We start from the raw sequence: 21,906 nt of genomic DNA, 5'->3' as shown, positions 1-21,906 counted from the left end.
ACTTCCCGCGGGGATTTCCTCCAGCAAAGAGACGGGCGCGCCGCAGTTACGCAGGTCACCGCATCGTTTGTCTAAGGTGAACCTGGCAGGTTTGTCGGGGAGCGGTGCTGCCAGCGCTGCCCACGGGCAGGCCAAGCGCTACCCCTTACATAATAGCGCGTCCCTGGGCTCCGCCCGCCTCGCTCGGGAAGTGCGCGGGCTCCTCCGCCCAGTGAGCGGCTGGGGCGGCGCGGCGCGTCTCGGGACAGGACGGGCCGGGGGCGGCTCCGGTGGCAGGGAAAGTTGCGCGGCCGGTCGGGTCGCTGCGCTCGGCGCCGGACAGCAGCGGAGCCCGCAGCCCGGCCCGGAGGGCGCTTCGCGGGCCGCTGGCGATGGAGCTCGAGGAGGGGGACGAGCTGGCCCGGCTCCGCTCCCTCTTCGTGGCCTGCGACGTGCGGGGCTCGGGGCGCATCGAGCGGGCGGAGTTCGGCTCGCTGTGCACCGAGCTGCGGGTGCGGCCGGCCGAGGCCGAGGCGATCTTCCGGCGGCTCGACACGGACCGCGACGGGGCCATCACCTTCCAGGAGTTCGCCCGCGGCTTCCGCGGGGCCAGCCAGCGGCCGCCGGCGCAGGACGAGGAGGAGGCGTGGGGCGCGGCGGGGCCGAACCAGCCCTGGCGGGATTTCGAGCTGCGGCTCGGGAGCGAGGCCAGATACATCCCCAGGTGAGAGCGGAACGGGTGGGTTAACCCACCCCTGGCCCAGCGCCTGCACGGGGAGGGGAGACACTGCCTGCTTTAGGGGGACCCTCCGTGCGCACAAGGCAGCCTTAGCGCGGTAGGATCACCTGTGCCCGGCGCTGCACAAAGTGATGGCCCTTGGCTCAAGGAGCGCACGACAAGAGACAGGGACAAGGGGTGTCACAAGGGAACAGTAGGGCTCAGGATGAAAAGGCGCAGTCATAGCATGCGTGGTAACTTCTGGCCTGGAAAGCACAGCAGTGCCTGTTGGAGAGTTTGGTCCCAGCTGCAAAATCAGGGTAATAATAGTTTGTGTGAAATAGGGGAAAGTTGCTTTTCATTTCCCTCTCAATCTGCTTCTCTCCTCCCGTTCCCTTTATGCTGCTTTTATATGAGAATTAGTTCTTTGGGTTTTCTATGCTGGTGAAACCATCCCAAAGTCCATCATGGTTAGCCAGAGAAGGCACCTGTGCATGTTGTGAGCTCAAGAGTCATCACCTAATTGATGGGTCCTTGAGAATTAATGGAAGCACATCTTAAAGAGGATTTAGGTTTAATGCTTGGGGGGAAGGGTGAGGAGTTCTGCATTGTTGTTTTGGTGGGGCAGGACATGATCTTGTACCCACTCTTCTGTACGTAAGGTAAAATTTGCCTGTCTTTAGAGGTCTGCAAGGACTTCTATACACTTAGGCTATCCAGAGGGCATGGCACCTGCTTGGACTCAGAGGGAGATGAGCGTCCCATGGGGCCATACAGAGGAAGGGATCCCAGTTTCCTACAAAGAGGCTGTGCATAGTGTGTTCTGGACAGGGGCTAATAACGTAGGTGCATTGACTCAAAACCTATGTGTGGGAGAGGTTTGGAATGCCAGCACCCCCTTTTCCGGTCTATGGGCTTGATCCAAAGCTCATTGAAGTCAATGGCAGCTTTAGATCAGGCCCTATATTCTGGAGTTGCAGAGGATTATGGACTGCATTTCATCTCTCTGCTCCTACATAGTTGAAGTTTTGAATATCCTGTACCTCAGCTGCTGAGTACCCACATGTCATTTGAACAAGAGACAAATGATTCAGTACCAAAGCAACAGATGTAAAAGAAAATCACATTAATGGGACAGTGCCCACTTGAAATGTTGACACTTATGAGTTTAAAGTAGGTTCAGGTGCTACTTTGCCACTGGGTCTCCATCCCAGTTTTTGTGGTCCTTACTATCACATTTTTGAGTTTTTAAAATGCTTTCCCTCTCCTCCGCTGCTGTGAAAGACCCAAACAGGGAAAGGACTGACTGTGCAAGTGAAACAGACTATATGCAAAGTATTGTGAAATGCACAATTTAAACAAATGAGGGGGGAAATTCCCCTCTAATCTCTTTCAGATATTGTAATCTGATGTTACCTGACATTACAGTAGAAGATAAAAATCTTTCTTCTGTCTGAAAGTTTTAAATTGACTGAGCCCCCTTAAATAAGCCACGAGGCTGTAATTAACTCATTCTGGACCATACTTCCTGTGCTATGATCTCAACTCAGACTTCACTATATCTCAAGAATCTCCCACTTCTCTCTTTATGCTCTGAGCCTTCTGCAAGGGCCCCGATCCTGCTCCCACTGAAGTCAATGAGAATATGTTCAGTCCCATAATGGAAACAGTTGACTGGTCGCAGCCTGCTTCTCAATGAAAACTGTTAGAAAGTACTTCCATAACTGTAAAGTTGTTTCCATTTTGAAGGGTTCAAAATGGATCCATTGTCTATTTTTTATGATTTTTTTTATTATTTTAGCAGAAACTTTAATTAAAATTGATACATTCTATAAAATCAGAAAATTTTGACATTGACAGATTTTTTTTTTTGAAGAGTTTTTTAAAGACTATTTTTTAGTGAAATAATTTTTATGCAAAAAATTTTGACCAGCCATCCTCAGAGTAAAGCTTCATGTTAGACAGGAAAGGTAACAACCTGGCTTGCTTGTTAAGGTCCCAGTCCTGCAAACATGTATGCACAAGCTTAACTTTACTCATAAACAATCTAATTTAAATCAGATACATTTTATGTAAAAAGTGAAGCACTGCATAAGTATTCCTAGGCCAGGGCTGTAGTTGGAAATGTTGAGAAAGAAACAGGGAACCTCTGGTGCAAGTGAACCAATTCAAAATAGTTGAAAATGTCAGCATGTTTCCAAACCATCAAGTTTTTGATTATGTTAAAAGTTTAGTCCAGATCATACTTGAATCTGTTTTCTTGAAATAATTGTAAATGGCTCAGGACTTTAATATTAAAGAAATGAAAAAAAAATCAAGTTAGGCATGATGAATCTCAACTCACTGGGTTATAATTTTAAATCAAGATGTCCAACTATGTAACTTGATTTAAAAATCTGTATATTAATAAAATAGAATCATTTAGTGTTTTGATAAATATCTAAATGTTAGACCTTAATTAAAGTTTAACTGCTCCTGTTTAAGGCTCTGATTCTGCAAAAACCTATGCAAGTGCTTTGAAATATTTGAAATATGTGACTTGTCCAATGTAATTCAGTGGAATTACTTGTGTATAAAATTAAATACATATGTAAGTCTTTGTAGGAATGAGGCCAAAAAGTGTTTTTTAAAATCTGTACTATCCCCCAAAAAAGCATTCAAGAGATGTAGTCCCAATATTTTGGATAATTAAGGGTAAAAGCTGTTTTTTACCTGCCAAAACCTTTGTTCAAAATCTTTGTCTTGTAGCCACACTTTCAGAAGTGTTCATTTAGGCTTCAGTGTTGCATGTTAGTGTGCCTTGATGGACCCTTCTGCTCATGCAGAGACCATGACTTCAATAGGGTTCTGTGTGTTCACAAGGGTCCATCCACATGGCTCATCTTGTAGGCTTGGAGCCTAATTTTGTGTGTGTCAGTTTTGGGCACCCTGCTTAAGAAAACTTATGCATATTGAGGACCATGACATCACTGCTAGCTCAGTGGAATTTTTCATACAAGCAATGGACAACATTGCAGCAGAAGATGAATGGGCTGACTGCCAGAAAGCAAATCGGTAACTTATTAATTTTCGTTTGGACACTGGAGTTGTCAGAAACAGTGGTGTTAGCACTAAAAGAAAAGCCATGGGTGGTGAAGGTAAATGGTAAAACAGTAGTGAGTTTATCCCACTAAAGGAGAATATTAACTAGCTATATGGGTAAATAACAAACTGGAAAGATAAAATTTGTAATAGTGCCAGGGAAAAGAACATCTGCCATTGGGTTAAAAGTGTCAAACTCTTAGTCTCGTCAAGAGGTGCACTCTTTGGTGGGGCAGAGAACCAAAACAAATGATGAGAGTTAGAGGACATCTTCCAGGGGGTAGGGAGGCTCTTAAATGAGTGCAGAGTATAGCTGAAAGAGCCTGATTGCCCCACTATTTACACACCTAGGAAAGTTCCCTTTGGCCGAAAGCAGAGGCACAAGCTTATTGCTCTGGTAATCAGAATGAGAAGAACCACCAAAAGAGTGGGTACACTTGTTAGTCACTGAAGGGAGAAAAAAGATGGACTCCTTCAAGTATTTATAGACCTAAAAAACGATACAAATATGTAAAAAGAGAATATTTTCCACTACCTGTCAGGGGAGAAATTTTGAGGGATATGGCTGATGCCAGATATTTTTCCATGCTGGATGTGTCGTAGTCTGGTACCTATGTCTAGAAAACATTGTACACATCTGTGGACATTCAAAACACCTTTCCACAGACTGCCATTTGGATTGTGTTTTGTTCCCAAGGCATTACACTGGATAGTATAACAAATGTTTCATGATATTAGAGGATACTAAGATTTACAAAGGTAGCATTCTGATCTGGAGAAAAACAGTAGAAGAGTATGACTAGAGGCTGTGGGGAGCTCAAGAAAGAGCAAGTGCAGCTGGGCTAAAGTTAAATAAACAAAAATTCTTTGCAACAGAAATAACATACCTAGAAGAGCAGCTAACACAGCAATGTGTCCTGGTTGAGCTCATCACCAACATGCCTGTCTCAACAGATGAGAGGGTACAAAGATTCCTTGAAATGGTGGACTATGTAGGGAAACTTGTGCCAAATCTCGCTGTTCAAACTAGCAACCTGAGAGCACTGTTGTGCAAAGATGTCCAGTGTACATAGGCTGCCAGTCTTAATAAAGGGTTTGAAAAACTGAAGAAGATAATTAAAGAGATCCTAGTCTGGAGGTACTATCACAGTAAGTGTAAAACTGAGATGTCCATAGATCCCTCCAAGGAGGGTAATGGCAGCAGTATGGTCAAAACTGGAGATTAGTAGTTTATGCGCCATGGGCGCTAACAAAAAACTGAGTATCAGTATCCTCAAATAAAGAAGGAGGTAATGGCCAGTCCATCGGTGTAAAAAGATTCATATTTTTATTTATGAGAGACCAATGTTAGCTGAAATGACCATAAACCATTTATTATCATTGCCATAAAGGGCTTGGTAAATATTCTCCCAAAAATATAAAGGTTATTTTTTCAGTTGCAAATCAAATAGAAACCTGGGAGTGATTTGGTAGTTGCAGACATACTTTCTAGAATATTTGTCTAGGGGAGCAAATTCCAAAGCTAGCTTTTTTGCATGTCAGTTTGGTAAAATAAGCTTTCTGGTCTCAGACAAAATGTGGACTGTGATTGCCAGAGGAACAGATCAGGATGAGAAGCTGCAGAAAGTGAATAAGGCTATTTCTATAGAGTAGTCAGAACTGCATGTTCCCTGCTTCTATGACGTATTAAGAGAGAAGCTCTCAGTCTTAGATGGCATTTTCTTTGAAGGTATCAGGATGAAGATCCCTAAATGGTAATAGAAAAATATGTTAAAAAGGATAAAAGATGCTTATGTGGGGATTGAAAAATCTAAGAGGAGAGCTAGAGACATTTTATGTTGGCCTCGAAAGAACAGCAACATTAAGGAAGCTGCCATGGCTTGTTTCATATGCCAGAAGTACTAGCTAAGTCAAGCAAAAGAGCCCATGTTGATGACACAGGAAAGATTTTCTGCTTGGAGCAGAGTAGGCATAGATTTGTTTACGATGACTGGGGAAAAAAAACTATGCATTTGTTATAGACTGTTATTCTCACATCCCTGAGATAGCTTTACTAGACGATACTACAACTAAACAATCTGTTTTTGCTAGCCATAGTATACCTGATGTGGGTATACCCACATTTGGTTACATCTGACACTGGGCCGCAGTTCAGTGGATATGAGCTTAAGAAGTTTGCAATGAAGGTTGGGTTTAGGAATGTAACCTCTAGTCCTCGTTACCGCAATCCAATGGGTTGGTTGAAAATGATGTTAAAAGAAGGAAGTGCCTATTGAAAAATGCTGCAGAGTCATTGGTGGTGTTCTGTAATTTAACAATACCTAAGGACAGATCTTTACCTTTATGTTACAGAATGCACCAGTGAAACATGGTTTATTAACTGTAGGCTTTTTATTTAATAGAAAACAGAGAACTAGAATTCCTGTAATGAAAAAGCTGATCTCAGAGAAACTGGAGATTTGCAGAAATATAGAGAGGCGGGTAAAGCTATACAAAAAACTCAATATGTTTTGAGGTTCTGGGAGCTATCACTACTTCATGAATACAGCACAGTGAATGTCTGATGGAAATGAATGGTTAAAAACAGCAATGTCTTAGGAGGCCGTCCTCATGGCAGCAAGTCGACCTCCGCAGCTTCCCCATCAGCTCTGCTTACTCCTCCTGCTGAGGTGGAGTACAGGCATTGATTCGGGAGTTGATTTATCATGTCTAGATGAGATGCGATAAATCGAAACCTGATAGATTGATTACTGCCCGCCGATCTGGCGGGTAGTGTAGACATGTCCTAACAAACTTATCCCAGTGTCTTGGTTACTGTGTTTGCAGCAGCAATTTGAATGCTGTCTCCTTGTTTGTCTAAGAGGGTAGTAGGAGGGAATGGGAATAGCTTTATTTGGTATAAGTGATGTGGTCTGATCATATTGAGTTGCAATTCTCAGACATCAAATTACCAACTGAAAGACGTTCAAAATGAAATGGTGGTGATTTAAGTGCATATATTCTCATATCAAATGAATAATTCTGTACTGTTTCTTCATGCAAATGAGTCCTTTTCCTTTTTAGGTTTCTAAATAACTTTGAACCTCTCTAATATATGATCCTTGGCTTCATTTGTTAGGCATGTATCTATTCAGGTTCAGGGCATCCTTTGTTTTATTTTATTTTTCCTTTCTGTTTAGTCTTCAAGCACTGGAGGATGAGCTAGGCTACAGTTCAATTTCTCTATGCTGGTCCAGATCAGGCAAATGTTTTAGCCTGTTTATCTTTGCTCCTGTGGGTAGTACTGTTCAAATCAATATGATTACTTGTATGAGCAAAGTTATACATATACTTAAGTATTTGAAGGATATGGGCCTTGGACAAAAAAAATGTAAAGCTTAAGATGACTTTATAATATATTGTTTTATATTTAACTGTTTATAAATCCACATTTCCTAAACTTTTTCCTAAAGGAAAAGTTAAACAGGATGACTGAAATGCTTCTGAAATCAAAACTGGAAAAAAATCTTAAAATGGCAAACTTCTCACCATGCTAATTACAGAACTGTTTTTAAGGTATGCCGTTTGCTAGCTTATGAAATTTTACATAATAGTTTGTAACTGTTATTCTCAAAATAGCATTTTGTGTCCCAGCACATTCATTCTTCTTTATTTCTCCGATACAGTATTTCCCTGGGATATATTTGCACTGAGAACCACAAGTAAAATAATTTAAAACAAGCAAACAAACAAACCCTGGCCAGCTCAGATGTGTAATTAGTTAAAATATGAACCATTAATAGAGACGCTAACTTGACTATGCCCAGATTCTGACCTCAGTTACACAGGTAAGATGGAATAATTCAGCATTCGGTCCTGCAAGGTGTTGAGTACTTGGTAGTGGGCCCCAATCCAGCAAAGCATTTGATCATGTGCTTATTAAGTGCCTTGCTGGATTGCTCATAAAAATGGAGGAGTAAGCCATAGAAGATCAGAGTAACAAGACAGAAATGGGACCAGTTTTCCTGTAAGATAGAAAGGACAACCTTTCTCTGCTTCCTTGTATTGCCATTGCGAGTTACACTTGCATCAAAGGGGACAATTGGCCTTTTATTCTGCAAATAAGAAATGATAGAAAATTTCACCATATGATACAAATAGAATAAAACCATTAAAAAAAATCTGAATCTTGGATTAGAAATTTCTCTTGTGCTTCAATGATAACGAAGGCCTGGGCCTTAGGTAGTGCTTTTCATCCATAGATCTCAGAGTACTTTTCAAAGGAGTTCAGTATTGTCATCCTCGTTTTACAGATGAGTAAACTTAGGCACAGAAAGGGACATGACTTGTCCAAGAATACCCAGCAAAGTAATGGCAGAGCCAGGGATTAAGCCCAGTTCTCCTGTCCCAGTCCAGCATCCTATCCACTAGGCCGTGCTGCTTAGCTATTAACATTTAAATTGTGCTAAGGTTTGTAATGCATTGGTATGGCTAAGGCTCTTCATTTTCAGTTTTTATTTTGTGTAAAATGTTCCAGGAATTTATCAGTGTTCATTACAAAAAATAATAAAAAGGTAAAAATAGTGTAAAAATTAACTCAGTCGTTTTCTGGGTAAATATCAGGGTTAATATTGTGGGAACGAGAGGACAGAAAAAAGCAACAAATAGAGAAAAGTAAGAGTATGGAAACTAAAAGCAGTTTAATACTGTAGCTTATTTAATGAACTGTACATTAACAGTATGTACACATATGTTTGTGTATCTTTTCACTACATTGCCTCACTTTAACAGACAGGTAGACTAATTTATTATTAACATAAACACGTTTATCTAATATGTAATTTTATTGGATTTTCTTAACATCAGTATTTTCATGTACATGAGTGATCCAAAATTCAGGTGAAAATCAGTAAAAAACTGAATAATAGCTTTTGTAAAACCCAGGAATCTTTCAGTATATAGTAGTAAGAGCTGAAAACGAAGGGTCTTAACTATGGCATATTCACTTTCTTAAATCAAAACTAGTCTTTTTAAAAGAGTTCTAGTCATGTTGTCTTTATGTAGGCTTAGTGCAAAAAATACCAAAATCAATCCATTTTTCAGAAAGCCATAATGCAGGAGCAAAAGTATAATATAGGTTTTTAAAATAATTTTGTAGAATTGAATACTGACTTTAGTAGAGACAGTACACAATTCCTGGGGTATCAGAAATTCCAGCTAGTTAACATTATCTGTGTACTTACTTTTGACTTTCTAATATTGCCTTATGGGTTTTGTCTTGATTAGAATAAAAGATGTGTTGTTAGAAAGTTAGCTAGCATACTCTTACTAGCACATTCTAACACTCTAGCATAGACAAGCCCATGTAGACTATTAACACGTGCCAGCTGGCCAAGATGAAGCCTACTTAGCAAATCTGACTAATGATACACCTTTAAATCTTAGTCATGACAAACCCTATCACACCAGCTAAAAGGGAAATCCTTGCTGAACAACTGTGGTCTCCACCAGTTTAAAATAAGTTATACTGTTAACTGCTGCCTTATCAAACTGTTGGTAAGGTGTAAGGAAAGTTTCTGATATCTCCAATATTATATAGGAGTTCAGCAGGGCTGATCACATGTAAAGTTACATGTGTAAGTAATTTCAGGATTGGAGTTTAAGACATGCTTCCTGCTTCAAACAGCTTAAGGTTAATTACCATGTGGTATTAATATTTTCCAGATTGTATCATATTTTGTGGGTTCTCAGGATGATTATGGCTCAGATTCAGTGTCCACAAATCAGAGATTTCAATAAGCAAGGCTCAGGAATTATTTCAGTAAACGTAACACTAAAAGGCACAAAATAAGCCTTAATTGTTTTCCGTATTAATGATCCATTTCCCAATCAAATCTGCATTCAGTATAGTAGTAGATGCAGTATCTGTGGACAGGTACTCTGTTTCTACACACTGTATAGTGCATATTTTGAAACTAACTTAATTTTTAGACAACTGTTATGGGATGTGTCTTGCCTGTCTGCAGTTTGATTTGATTGTCCAATTAATTTAATTTAGCTTGCTGTCAGGATGCCTTCAAAGCATGTGTTATAGTTGCCTCTATTATCTTTTGAAGTTAGATGGGAGAACTAAATTTATCCTTTTTTCCTCCAAAGAAAGATTTTTTTTCCACAAATTTCCGGGGGTGTGTTGAGTCAGATTCTTCCGTGAGGCATTCACTGTGAGCCGAAGTGTTGTTTGCCAGTTAGCCTTTATACTCAGTGAGCAATTGTGCTAGTAGCACAAAAAGCAGAAAGTGTTTCCAGACTAGTAACCTAGTATAATGCAAGACATCTGATTTTAACTGAATCTTTTTTTTGTTGCTTTCTTTTCATTCAAGACATAACTATTCTTCCTTTATATTAAATCAAATGCGATGAGTAATTAAGCACAAAAAGACAGTGATTTCATTTTATATGCAGTGAACTACCTATTGGAGCATATATGAATGAGCTTTAGAAGTTCTCCTTTATTGAGAACTGAGACACACATCAGATTATACAACTAAAAGCTATTTGGCTTTATCTGAGTATTCAGTTACCCTCACACCTATTGAAATTTCAATTGCCAACATTAAAAGAAAACAGCAGGGTATTTTTAAGTCTGTATAAAAAGGACAACAGCTTTTTCCTCCCTGAAATTAGAATAAGGAATGATCCAACACTCACTGACACCTCGAGAGAAAACTCGTGCTTGCAGATCATGTAACCATCAAATGTGCCAGCAGTTATTGATGTCTGCAAATGGATGACTATGGATAATGACTTCTTTTGAATTTTGTCTCCTTTTATGCCCCAGACAGTGTTTTAATGCCCCTAGCAAGAATTTGGTGGGGTGGAGGGAGGAGAGGAATAGGGGTAGGGAAGAGAGAGCTTTTCAGGTCCAGCTCCTGAATCCCACTACCTGGAGAAATTTGCTTTCTTTCCCCACCCATTTTACAGGACTCTGAGCTTCAGTCTGAAATATACCCAAGTAAATATAAACTAAAAATGATTTGAGGAACTGTATGCTACATAAGTAGAAAGGTCATTAAATGTAAGGTTATAAATATTCTTTCTCTGAAAATCCCACCATTTTGCTGTGCTTTTCACAGCTCCACTACTGTTATCTGTTCCTTTCCTTGTGCCTTGCTTCATTCTACTTCTTATGTTTACCTGATTGTAGGCTTCCATCTCTTCAGGACAAGAATTTAATTTTATTTCATTTCTATAAAGTTGGAGCTATGTGAATGTTGTTAATTTTGTTTATAATAGCTCTTCTATGGAACTATACAAGTAACTGATTTTTCCATACAATATCAGTAGATCCTTAAAATTTAATAAACTCAGCATAACATTGACGTGCACATAGCTACCAAATCTGCAAAACAATCTACAAAATAATCATGACTGAAAAATGTGTATCAGTGTCTACTGCATAAAAAACTGCATTTCAGGATGATAACGCTCAAGAAAGGAGTGATGGCTAAATGAGGACAAAACCTTACACAGTGCACTCATTCAAAGCACTTGAGACAGATAAACAGGAACTGTCTAGACCTTCCAATTTGTTCCCAGAGCTTTAATCACTAGTGCTATTATGAGACAACTGTGTTCCTGAAAAACATTCTGGGCCTGATTCTGATTGCACTAATACCAGTGTAAATCAGGAATAACTCCACTGAAATAAATTGTTACACAGATGTAAAACTGAAAGATAAAGTTAGGAGGCATGAGATCAGAATCAGGCCTGTAGCATATTAATATGAAAACAAGTACTCCAAGCATCCTAACTGGCTTCAGAATTCCCATGTCCATAAGGATTAAAAGTTTCTAGGCCCTTTTTGTACAGGTTTTGCAAATGCACTTGACAATTGTGCATAAACACAATTTAAACTTGTTTGTGGCTGAGCTGGGTTCCAAGATGGCCTCGCTCTAATGCACTTTAGCTCCATTGTTGGTGGCTAGCCAAACTACAGTAGAGCCTGCTTTCCCTACAACTGCATAAAATGAAGGTGGGTTTGAGCTGATACAGATCTGAAATTTGGAGTGTTTGGATCTGGAGTTTTTATTCAGGCCAATCTGTGTCTTAAACACTGTTGTAAATACCTCTCCAGGCATGATCTTAAGATAAAGCAAGGTATATTCAGGGCAGGTATACATCAATACCCATGATGCTTTTCTGTTCTACATTTATCGCAAAGCTCTACTTTGGGAACATACCTTTTGGGAACAGCTGGCATTTGCACAACAGGGATTCAGTCCCTAGTGACAATGAATAGCAATAATTTCTTTTACATGATTTTTTAAAAACATCTATGTCATGCATTCATATTTATGTACATCTCTGGGTGTACACATTTTTAAGAGTTAAAAGCTTGGCACTTGGAAGTGAAGGAGGCCAAAAAAACCCCAAAAACAAACACACAAAACCCCACATTGAACAGTCTTAAATAATTCAAACTGGGTTAATTTTTAATTTGAAAGTTCTGAAATTTCTGACATTGAAATACAAACTTTTTAGTCTCCTTCTGTATCCCGTCAAAACAATCTGAGTTTCAAATATTAGATACTCACAATGCATTGCTCAGGAATAACCTGCAGACCACGACATATTTTCAAAGTTTATTCAGGCAAACAATTTTGAATAACTAGTACATTTTTGAAAAGTGATCTCTCCATAAAGAGTTGGAAAAAATGGACAGCATTAGTCAGTTAAATTAAGTACAATGACTCTGTCCTGCTGTAATTATGCCAGTAAAGTGTCCCAAACTATGTAAAGCAGAAAAGTGGTTGAGAAATAGGCAAATAGGCAATTCAGAAAAATTATTTTCATAACAGTCAAACACTCCCTGCACAAGGCCACATCCTTCTAAAATTCTGTGAATTTATAAAGTATTACAGTGAGCTTGCAAGTTAATTACAAAATATAGTTTTCAGATATTTGAGGTGATTAAGTCAATGGCATTACTGATAATTTGTGAAAATGTATTACATCTTGCTCAAGATGCCAGTAGTCAAGTGGACTTGTAGCAAATTTGTTACAAATTTTTTATTTCTTCTGTGTTTTTCTGTTGCTTCTGTGGGCTGGTGAGTCATGTTTTTAATTAAGATTTTATGCAAAGCTGTCACTGACGTGCTCAGGTAAGTGCCATCAACATCCCCAAAATGTCAGTTTCAGTTTAAAAAAAACAACTCCCAGAGGCTATTACAGCTTCTGTTGGGTGTTGCACTACTGGGGTTATGTGGATTTTATTTTACCTCTTAGACCTAACTGGCTCTGCATAAAAGTATGCCACTAAGGTGTTCTGAATCTAGCTCTGACTGCTGTAACTGGGCCAGTGAGGAACAATGAACATAAAGAGGTTTCTTGGATCACATAGCTAGCCTAAAGTACTATAACAGCTACTTATGTTTCTGACATCAACATCTTAATACAAAGCTTACCCACATGTGTGCACAGTCAGATGTAGTGGTAGGGAAGCATTGCTTTCAAACTTCCTTCTTTATATTTGTTCATTTGTTTAATCTTTGATGTCAGAAAATAGAATACTGAGAGAGGAGTGGTGGTGACATTCTTGGAACAGGAACAAAAATGTAAAATACAGAACAGAGCTCCACCACTGTCGCAAGGAGTTTGTTGTAGGGAGAGACCAGTGTGCTTGATTAATTTTCGGTTTGTCAGCATGAGGCATTGTAGCCTCATATGCTGTACTGTAAGCAAGATCCTATTGGACAGTGCACTAAAGATGCTTTAATAGTAATATTTTACATGAGTACAGTGCTTTCTGTCCCAAAGTATCTTTCCAACTACAAAGCCCACTTTAGCTTTATACATATAGCTCCACTAGGGTGGTGGGAAGCAGTCAAGCAGTACTGTACAACACTGGAGTGAGGAGGGCCTGAGCATTTTTTTGCCAAGGACTTTTCTTTGCGAGGAACACAACACAAGCCCCCTACTCTTGTGAAAGGTTTGATGATATGGTCCCTTCTGTCCAAACAGAGCTGACAGAACCTGTATGTGCAATACAGATGTGTGAATACCTCAAAAAATCCACAAACATTTTCTCAAATAAAAAATTTGAATACATTTTGGCTATGTTTGTGTTTGCTTTCTGTGAATGTTATAATAGAGTTTTACTGGCAGGAACGTTCATGGATGCAGCAAATTTAGAACAGATATAAAATATTTGTGAAATGCAAATTTTGAACTCAGATGTATGTGCACACCAAAAACTTGATTCTAAAGAGTTGTGCTCATCCAAGGAGGCAGAAACATGCCATGTGATCTATTTATCCCTGTCAAAACTAACCAATGCAATTAGTTTTGAACATCAAATGCTCTCAGTAAACTGATTACAAACCTTCTATGGACCAAGAATTTTTCATATTTTTTTGGGGGGGTGGGGAATAATTCTTACTAATGAATAAGAGCAGCCATACTGGGTCAGACCCAGGGGCCATCTAGCCCAGTATCCTGTCTTCCGTCAGTGGCCTATGCCAGGTGCCTTTAGAGGGAATGAACAGAACAGGTAATTATTAAGTGATCCATCCTATCGCCCATTCCCATGTGTCTTACTGATATGTGTCGTCTTGACAATTAACAAAAAGAAACTCATTGAATAATGTAGTCACTACAAATTTTTTGCTCAGCTTTAGATTTTACAGTCACATCACAAAGACCCAAAAGTGCTGATCCAAATAATGTTGAATGTATCTACCTTAAAGGGATGAAGGATTCATTTGACTATGATGGATTTTGATATACAAAGAACACATTTTCTTTTGTTTAGGGCCTAATCCTGACTTAAATAAGTAGTCCTTACTCATCTGAGTAGTATAGTTGAGTTAAAAGTGACAGCTAATAGTAATACTACATTAATTAATTAATTAATACCTACTTTGTAAATGTTGGCAGGATCTGTCCCGCAATTGTTTTTGCAGGGCAAAATCTAAACCATTCTAAACTCTCTTTGTTTTGCCTAAGGAATACTACACGATATGAACCATAGCATCTCAGCGTTGTCTTGCCCTTGTACTACTGAGATAGAACAAAGTAATAAAAGGATGGAATTTCAGCCTTTAAATTTCTTTGTTTTCCCTCATGTAAAAATTAATTAATCGTGGTGATAGTTTGCATTTAATGTCAGTGATGTTTTAACTTTTATATTAGTGTCAAATGAAAATGTCCTTATCTGTATTTTAAATATGGGTTATTGACCAAACTGTGTAAATATGCAGTAAGGCAGTTTTTAAATTACTGGTTATTCATGCATAGTCATGACGGGATAAAACTGGTTAGTACCATGATCACCTATGAATCATGATATTTCTTTAAAAATATGTTATGAAACGTGCAACTGTGCATATATGGCAGAAAATTTTCAAAGACTAATACAAGTGTTGAAATTTTAACTTACAGAAATACCTAATATACCTAAAGTACTAGCCTGTATAAAAGAAATGATTTCTGAGAACAATAGTTTAGGTGCACAAAAATGGCATGAGCATCAGTAAATCTGTATTTCGTTGTGCTCTTGGTACATTGCCATATATTCAACTTGTACATCAAAATTTCAGCCTATAGATTTTTATAGTCTCCTGGAAGTTCTGCAGTTGTTTAAAATAGTATGTGAGCTATAGCAGCAGTTATGGTACAGTTGTAATAGAATAATGCATACAACTGGTGGGAAATCATATGGACACACTGTGAGAAGATATGTTGATAACCTCCTGCACCATGGATATACAGTATGAGGTGCTTTAAGTAGATAAAGTACTAGCTACAGAGAACATGAATCTTCTTTCTATAAAAAAGTATCCAAGGAGATGCCAAACCTTTTAAGTTATATTTTAAATAATGCTGCATTTATAAGAAATTCTTCATGACTGGATAACTGCAAGTATAATTTCATTATTGGAAAAGGGTCAAGTGTATAATCTTAGGGGGAAATCTTAAACTTTTCATTTAAAAATTTTCAAACTTTTCTGTAAAAAAGAAAAGAGAAAATTTACCCATGGTATATTAGATATGATGCTGGAGGTAGGACTCAGAAAACTTAGGTTTCATTCTGTTTTCTGCCACTGACACACTGGATGACCTTGGGCAAAACACATCACCTTCCCAGGCCTCAGTTTCCCTTCCCATTTTCTCTATTTAGGTTGTAAACTCTTCAGGGCCAGATCCATCTCTGTGTGCACAGTGCCTCACATAATCTGGCGCTGATCTTTGCTGGGTCCTCCAGGTCCTACCATAATAATAATTCCAGTAATCAGATTTATAATCCAAGTAACAAAAATATCTAGCATGTAACAAAATACATTACACGACTATAGTTCCTGATGATATGGTCAGAGAGTTCAATGAGTTCATTCTATTCTTCAGCAGTAACCTCTGTAATATTGTCATCTTTTCTTAAGCTGTTGTGTGTTTTGTTGCTGTTTTTGTGTTTGCTCTTGGCAAAATGGTTTGATTAGTCAGTCAGGAATTTTTGTATTATAGTTTATGAAGGGAGTCTGCTTTAAAAAAAATGAGCATGTTGTTGTTCTGTACTATGGCAGAGGTTTTATAAGTGGTGTTTTTTTCTTGTGAAAGTTTTCAGTGATTGTGTATATATATATATATATATATATATATATACACATACACACACACACACACACACACACACACACACACACACAAGATTTTTTGTTTTCCTTAAGCATCCACTATATTTCACATGAGAATGGTATCTAGGAATGGCATCTTAGAAAGATTAACTTTTTATTTTTTTGTCAGATAGAGCAGACAAAGTTCCAAGAGTAAAATGATTGGAATTAAAATTATTTGTTTTATACCAGTGAATTTTTTACTCAGTGTTCCTTGACAATTTACTTCCTGGTTAAATAAAAATTTTTGGTCACTATCTATAAAGCTATAAATGGTCTGGGCCCCAGATATCTCAGAATTCACCTGCGCCACTATGCCAAATGCAATTACTGATTCTGGTTTACTAATGTGTTATTCATTGAGTCATCTCTGTCGTCTTTTCTCCAAGAAAATATACCCAACTCCTTAAGCTTCCATTATAACTTAGATGCTCAAGGTGGTGTCCTCTTTTCCCCTTTGCAGCAGCCTCCAACAGTGATAATCTCCTTATATAGTATGATTACCAGTAGTGTACTCTGTGGGCTTGATTTTTAGCACTGTGATACTCCAATTTTACGCTGCACTTTACACAACCAACATAAGTAATATGAAATTATTCAAGTAATACTTCTAAAAGCTTTTTCTGGGAGAAGTATAATGCAGTAAAGAGACCGGAAGGATTTAGGTACTTGAGAAAAGGGCAGATGATGTGCGGAATGTTTTAAATCTGTATTTGTCTTGTTAAATTTTAAAATCTGAGACACTGCTTGTTCTCATTTTGAATAAATTTTGAAAGCCTAATATAGTGGTTTTTGTGTAAGGAAATATGCTTCATTGTTTTGTTGTTTTGTTTTTTTTCAGGCAAGAGCAGGCCAGTGTTCTGTATGCGAACATCAGCTTAGTGGAACCAAGATTAATTCAGCCTTATGAACATGTTGTTAAAAACTTCATCCAAGAGATCAAACTTCAAAGCATGGAGATGGAAAGCTTGGCCATAGCTGTAAAAAGGTACAGGGGATCCTTCTGAATGTCAAACGTGTGCAGTTATGCAGTTGTGAACTTCACCACTTATTTCTGTAGTCCAGTATGTTGGTTAAAGTTACCTGGTTTTAATGGCAAAACATGTTGAACAGAATATTTTCATTTTTAGGATATTAAACTGACAAGTTGAAAGAATCACAGAGTTGTTTTTTTATACAAACCAGACAATTTGCAAATTGCAAATGACTCTGTATGTAATTACTTACACTTTGGATAAATTCTGGGGCCAGTCTTTGATCCAAAGGCAGGCTAAGATCCCAGATCTTAATAACTAAAAAAAAATTGGTGGGTTTTTATTTTTGTTGTAACTGTAACTTTGAATACATATGACTGTCATTTGCTTTTACAAATATTATTTTTGTATCTCCCACTTTAAGGAGAGTATTTAGGCAGCATGTTTGGGTATTGTACAGGGAGTCCTCGACTTTACGACCTTCGACTTAGGACGAACAACATTTACGATGTTTCTGAATTGACACCCTGATTCAACTTACGACAGTTGGTTTCAACTTTATGACACTTGGTACTGCAATAGATTGGATTGCGATTCCGAGTTACGATGTTTTGACTTATGATACACTTTTCAGGAACCAATTGTGTCGTAAGTCCGAGGACTGTGTGTATCTTAATATTTGTAACTATATCATATTGGTATATTTGTATACTACGTATTAAAATTCCTATATGCCAGGGAAAGCTAAAAATGATTTTGTTCTAAAAAGTGACTGTGCAAATGTTATCATGATGTTCCCTGTTCATTGTGTCTCAATGAACCCGTACTAAATTTGCTCAGTTTACAAGTCAGAAACTTTTAATTTCCAGTCCTGCAAACTCAGCCTTGGCTTTGAGAGTCAAGCTGATTTTTTTCCTTCTTGTACATCATCTCCAATAATATTGTAGAAACGTAGGACTGGAAGTGACCTTGAGAGGTCATCTAGTCCAGTCTCCTGCACTAGTGGCAGGGCTAAATATTATCTAGACCATACCTGACAGGTGTTTCTTTAACCTGCTCTTAAAAATCTCCAGTGATGGGGATTCGAAAACCTCCCTGGGCAATTTATTCCAGTCAGAGCCGTCTCTTGGTAGGGCAAATCAGGGCAACCGTTCCGGGCCCTGCGGGCCAGTGCTATTGGCTGGCACCGTCAGTCCTGGAAAACATAGGCGCAGGAACTAGTAGTGCAGGGGGTGCTGCAGCACCTCCGGATGCCGCCCCCACCCCATGCCTGGGGTCCTCCTCCCATGCCCAGGGTCCCGGCTGTCCAGCTGCTGATGCAGGGCGGGGCCCCTAAGCCGACAAGGACTGCTTTGTTCCGGGCCCCACATCCCCTAGGGATGGCCTGATTCCAGTGCTTATGTAACATCGACGGACCCCAGTCATCAGCAGGCAGGATCGAACCTGGGACATCTAATGTTTAGTGCATGAGCCTCTACTGCATGAGCTAAAAGCCCCATGGCTGTTAGCTAAGGCTGTAACAAATTCATTAATCTCTAAATGGTCTTGGTGCCACTACGTGGGATAGAACACCACACCCAGGAGGTGTGTACGTTACAGTTATCCACCCTGACAGGAATTTTTCCTAATATCCAACTTAAACCACCCTTGCTGCAATTTAAGCCCCTTGCTTCTTGTCCTAGCCTCAAAGGTTAAGGAGAACATTTTTTCTCCCTCTTGCTTGTAACAGTCTTTCATGTACTTGAAGACTGTGATCATGTTCCTTCTCAGTCTTCTCTTCTCCAGACTAAACAAACCCATTTTTTTCAATCTTCCCTATGTTATGTTTTCTAGACCTTTAATCATTTTTGTTGCTCTTCTCTGGACTTGCTCCAGTAAAGGCTGTAATAAAGGTGCTGCGTCACATTTGGACTGATATGTAAACTTATGTATGAATGGTGGTCATCTTCAAATGATTTCCTTGGCTAGGTAGTCTCAGATTGTCAGTGGGATGGCACAGCAGTAAATGAAGGCAGAATTTTGTCCCGCCACTGAACCTGAAACTTTACATTAAATTTATGTGTTTTGGACAATATGTGAGAAGTAATTGAATAAGCCATATCAGTACTGGAGTGATAATAGTAGTTAGAAAAGTAAAAATATAGCTTTTCCAGTAAAGTAAGTCAAGATGACTAAATGTATATAGGGCCTAGATCTATTGAGAAGATGGTGTATTTTTTTACATAGTCATTTTTCAGAGGAGAATTTTACTTTAAAGATTTATTTTAAAGGGAAAAATATGAAACCAACTTTCTTCTAAACAGAGCATAAACATCATAGCCTTTTGTCAGTACTGCCGTATCCAGGGGCGGCTCCAGGCACCAGTGCAGCAAGCGCGTGCCTGGGGCAGCAAGCCGGGGAGGTGGGGTGGAGGGTCGCGTGCCGGTCGTCGTGAAGGTGGCAGTCAGGCTCCCTTCAGCAGTGTTTCTGCGGGAGGTCCACCAGTCCTGTGGCTTCGGCAGCAATTAGGCGGTGGGTGCGCCAAAGGTGCGGGACTGGCAGATCACCTGCAGAACCGCCGCCGAATCTGTGTGACCAGCGGACTGCCCGCAGAAATGCCGCTGAAGGCTGCCTGACTGCCATGCTTGGGGCTGCAGAAAACATAGAGCTGCCCGCTGCCGTATCTATCTTTCAGCCACTAATAAAACTGTGACATAATTGCCTCTCATGTTTGGCCCAGGGTTCAACATTTGCTTGTGTATATTTGAACTGGATAGGACATGTACTTTTTTTCTCAAATTTTCTTTGAAGTCAATGGAGGACTCATTAGAGTATATTCATGTTTAAATCTTAGAGCTCAGGATAAAGCAGCAATACAACTCAGTGAGATGGAGGAGGAGATGGATCAGCGGATACAGGCTGCAGAACACAAAGTCAAGAAGGAAGTGAGTACTAGATATTCCCAGCATTTCATAATTATCAGGTTACTCCTGCCCCTGTTGAAGTCAATATTGACTTTAAAGGTGTAGGCTTCAGGCCCCAAGTACAGACTATTTCTCATCTTGATTTACAAATGTCTAAAAGTTTATGGAATCACACTTTCCAAATAATCTTATAGGAAAGTACTATTGTTTGGTTTTGATGCCTGTGGGCCAATACAGGCTGTAACTGAACAATATTTCCTTTGAAGTCATTTGGTAGAATGTGGGCCGTAGAATTTAGGACAGACTTAAGGTTACCAAATGCCTGGATATCATAGAAATGTAGCACTGCAAGGGACCCCAAAATGTCATCTAGTCCAGCCCCCTGTGCTGAATTAAGTTATCCTTCCTTATCCTTTTCTTTTAAAAGCATACATTTGATGCTGATGAGGAATGTAATTCTTAAGGAATGATTTGCACCATGAATGTTCTAAAAGCCATCCATTTCCCCTGCAGGAGTGGGGGGTTTGCATCACCATTTAGATTTGTTAGGCCTAACAAAAATACTTGGACAAAACTCCCATTGAGTTTAAGGAAGGATTGAGGGCTAAATGATTCTCTGGACTTGCATAGGCCTGATCCAAAGTGCACTGAAGTAAATGGAAAGACTCCCATTGACTTCAGTGGGCTTTGAATTTGGCCCAGGAAGAGGATAAAACCTCCCAAAGGACAGTTTTTCGTTTTCCTCACAAAACAGATTAGCTGCTTATGTGTAAGCAATAAATTGCAAGACACAGTGCTCCTATGTTGTTGAGTGGGGAGTGGAAGGGATTGACCACTGAAGGAGACACAGAATGGAGGGACGACATCCCCCGGGGAAAGGGTCTAATCAGTAATACCAGTGCCCTAAATTTTCCTGTCTTTACAGAGTTGTGTACTGATTATTGTTTGAGCTGTTTAATCTGCTTAGACTTTCCTTCCCCTGTTCATGCACAATTATTTTTTTTAGAGATTCCCGGAAGAGGGAGGGGAATCCCGTCCCTATTGTAGTTAATGAGAATTTTACCATTGTCTTCAGAGATTTCAGGTTTCACCCATTATCTTAATCCAGTTGCAACCTTGATGGACTGTTGGAAGAATCCTTTTTTCTTTATTAGTTAGGAGAAGATATATTAGAACCCTAAATGAACTGTGTAATAAAAGGTAGAAAATACAATAAACTACCTACTCCTTGTGATGGGTGTGATCACAGAAACCCCTCTGGGAGCTGCCACCTGATGGGCCAAGACTACTTTTGCCCCCTGCTTTCCCTGCCAACTCAGGACTACAGCACCCTGTCTTGCTGAGCCAGACACTCCCGTCTGCTCCAACACAGACCCAGGGTCTGGATTACTTGCCCCAAAGCTGCAGGTTTACCTGAAAGCAGCTAACAGAAGTGTTCCTGTCTATAACACTCAGATGCCCAACTCCCAATGGGGTCTAAACCCAAATAAATCCATTTTACCCTGTATAAAGCTTATACAGGGTAAACGCATAAGTTGTTCGCTCTCTATAACACTAATAGAGAGAGATGCACAGCTGTTTGCCCCCACCCAGTATTAATGCA

General features: G+C 39.5%; 1 protein-coding gene across 1 annotated transcript in view; it reads left to right on the top strand.

Annotated features, from left to right (window-relative positions):
• Window positions 1-371: 371 nt before the first annotated feature.
• The window catches only part of RASEF (RAS and EF-hand domain containing), a 47,397-nt gene continuing 25,862 nt past the window's right edge, over window positions 372-21,906 (top strand). Inside the window, exons 1-3 of the mRNA XM_050944167.1 lie at window positions 372-703; window positions 17,268-17,414; window positions 20,234-20,324. Coding sequence (XP_050800124.1) covers window positions 372-703; window positions 17,268-17,414; window positions 20,234-20,324 — 570 coding nt within the window. The remainder of the gene's footprint in view (window positions 704-17,267; window positions 17,415-20,233; window positions 20,325-21,906) is intronic.

Source organism: Gopherus flavomarginatus, chromosome 3, assembly GCF_025201925.1.
Source record: "Gopherus flavomarginatus isolate rGopFla2 chromosome 3, rGopFla2.mat.asm, whole genome shotgun sequence".
Lineage (NCBI taxonomy): Eukaryota > Metazoa > Chordata > Testudines > Testudinidae > Gopherus > Gopherus flavomarginatus.
Note: the sequence above shows the minus strand (reverse complement) of the source record. Positions and strands in the feature narration are given on the sequence as shown.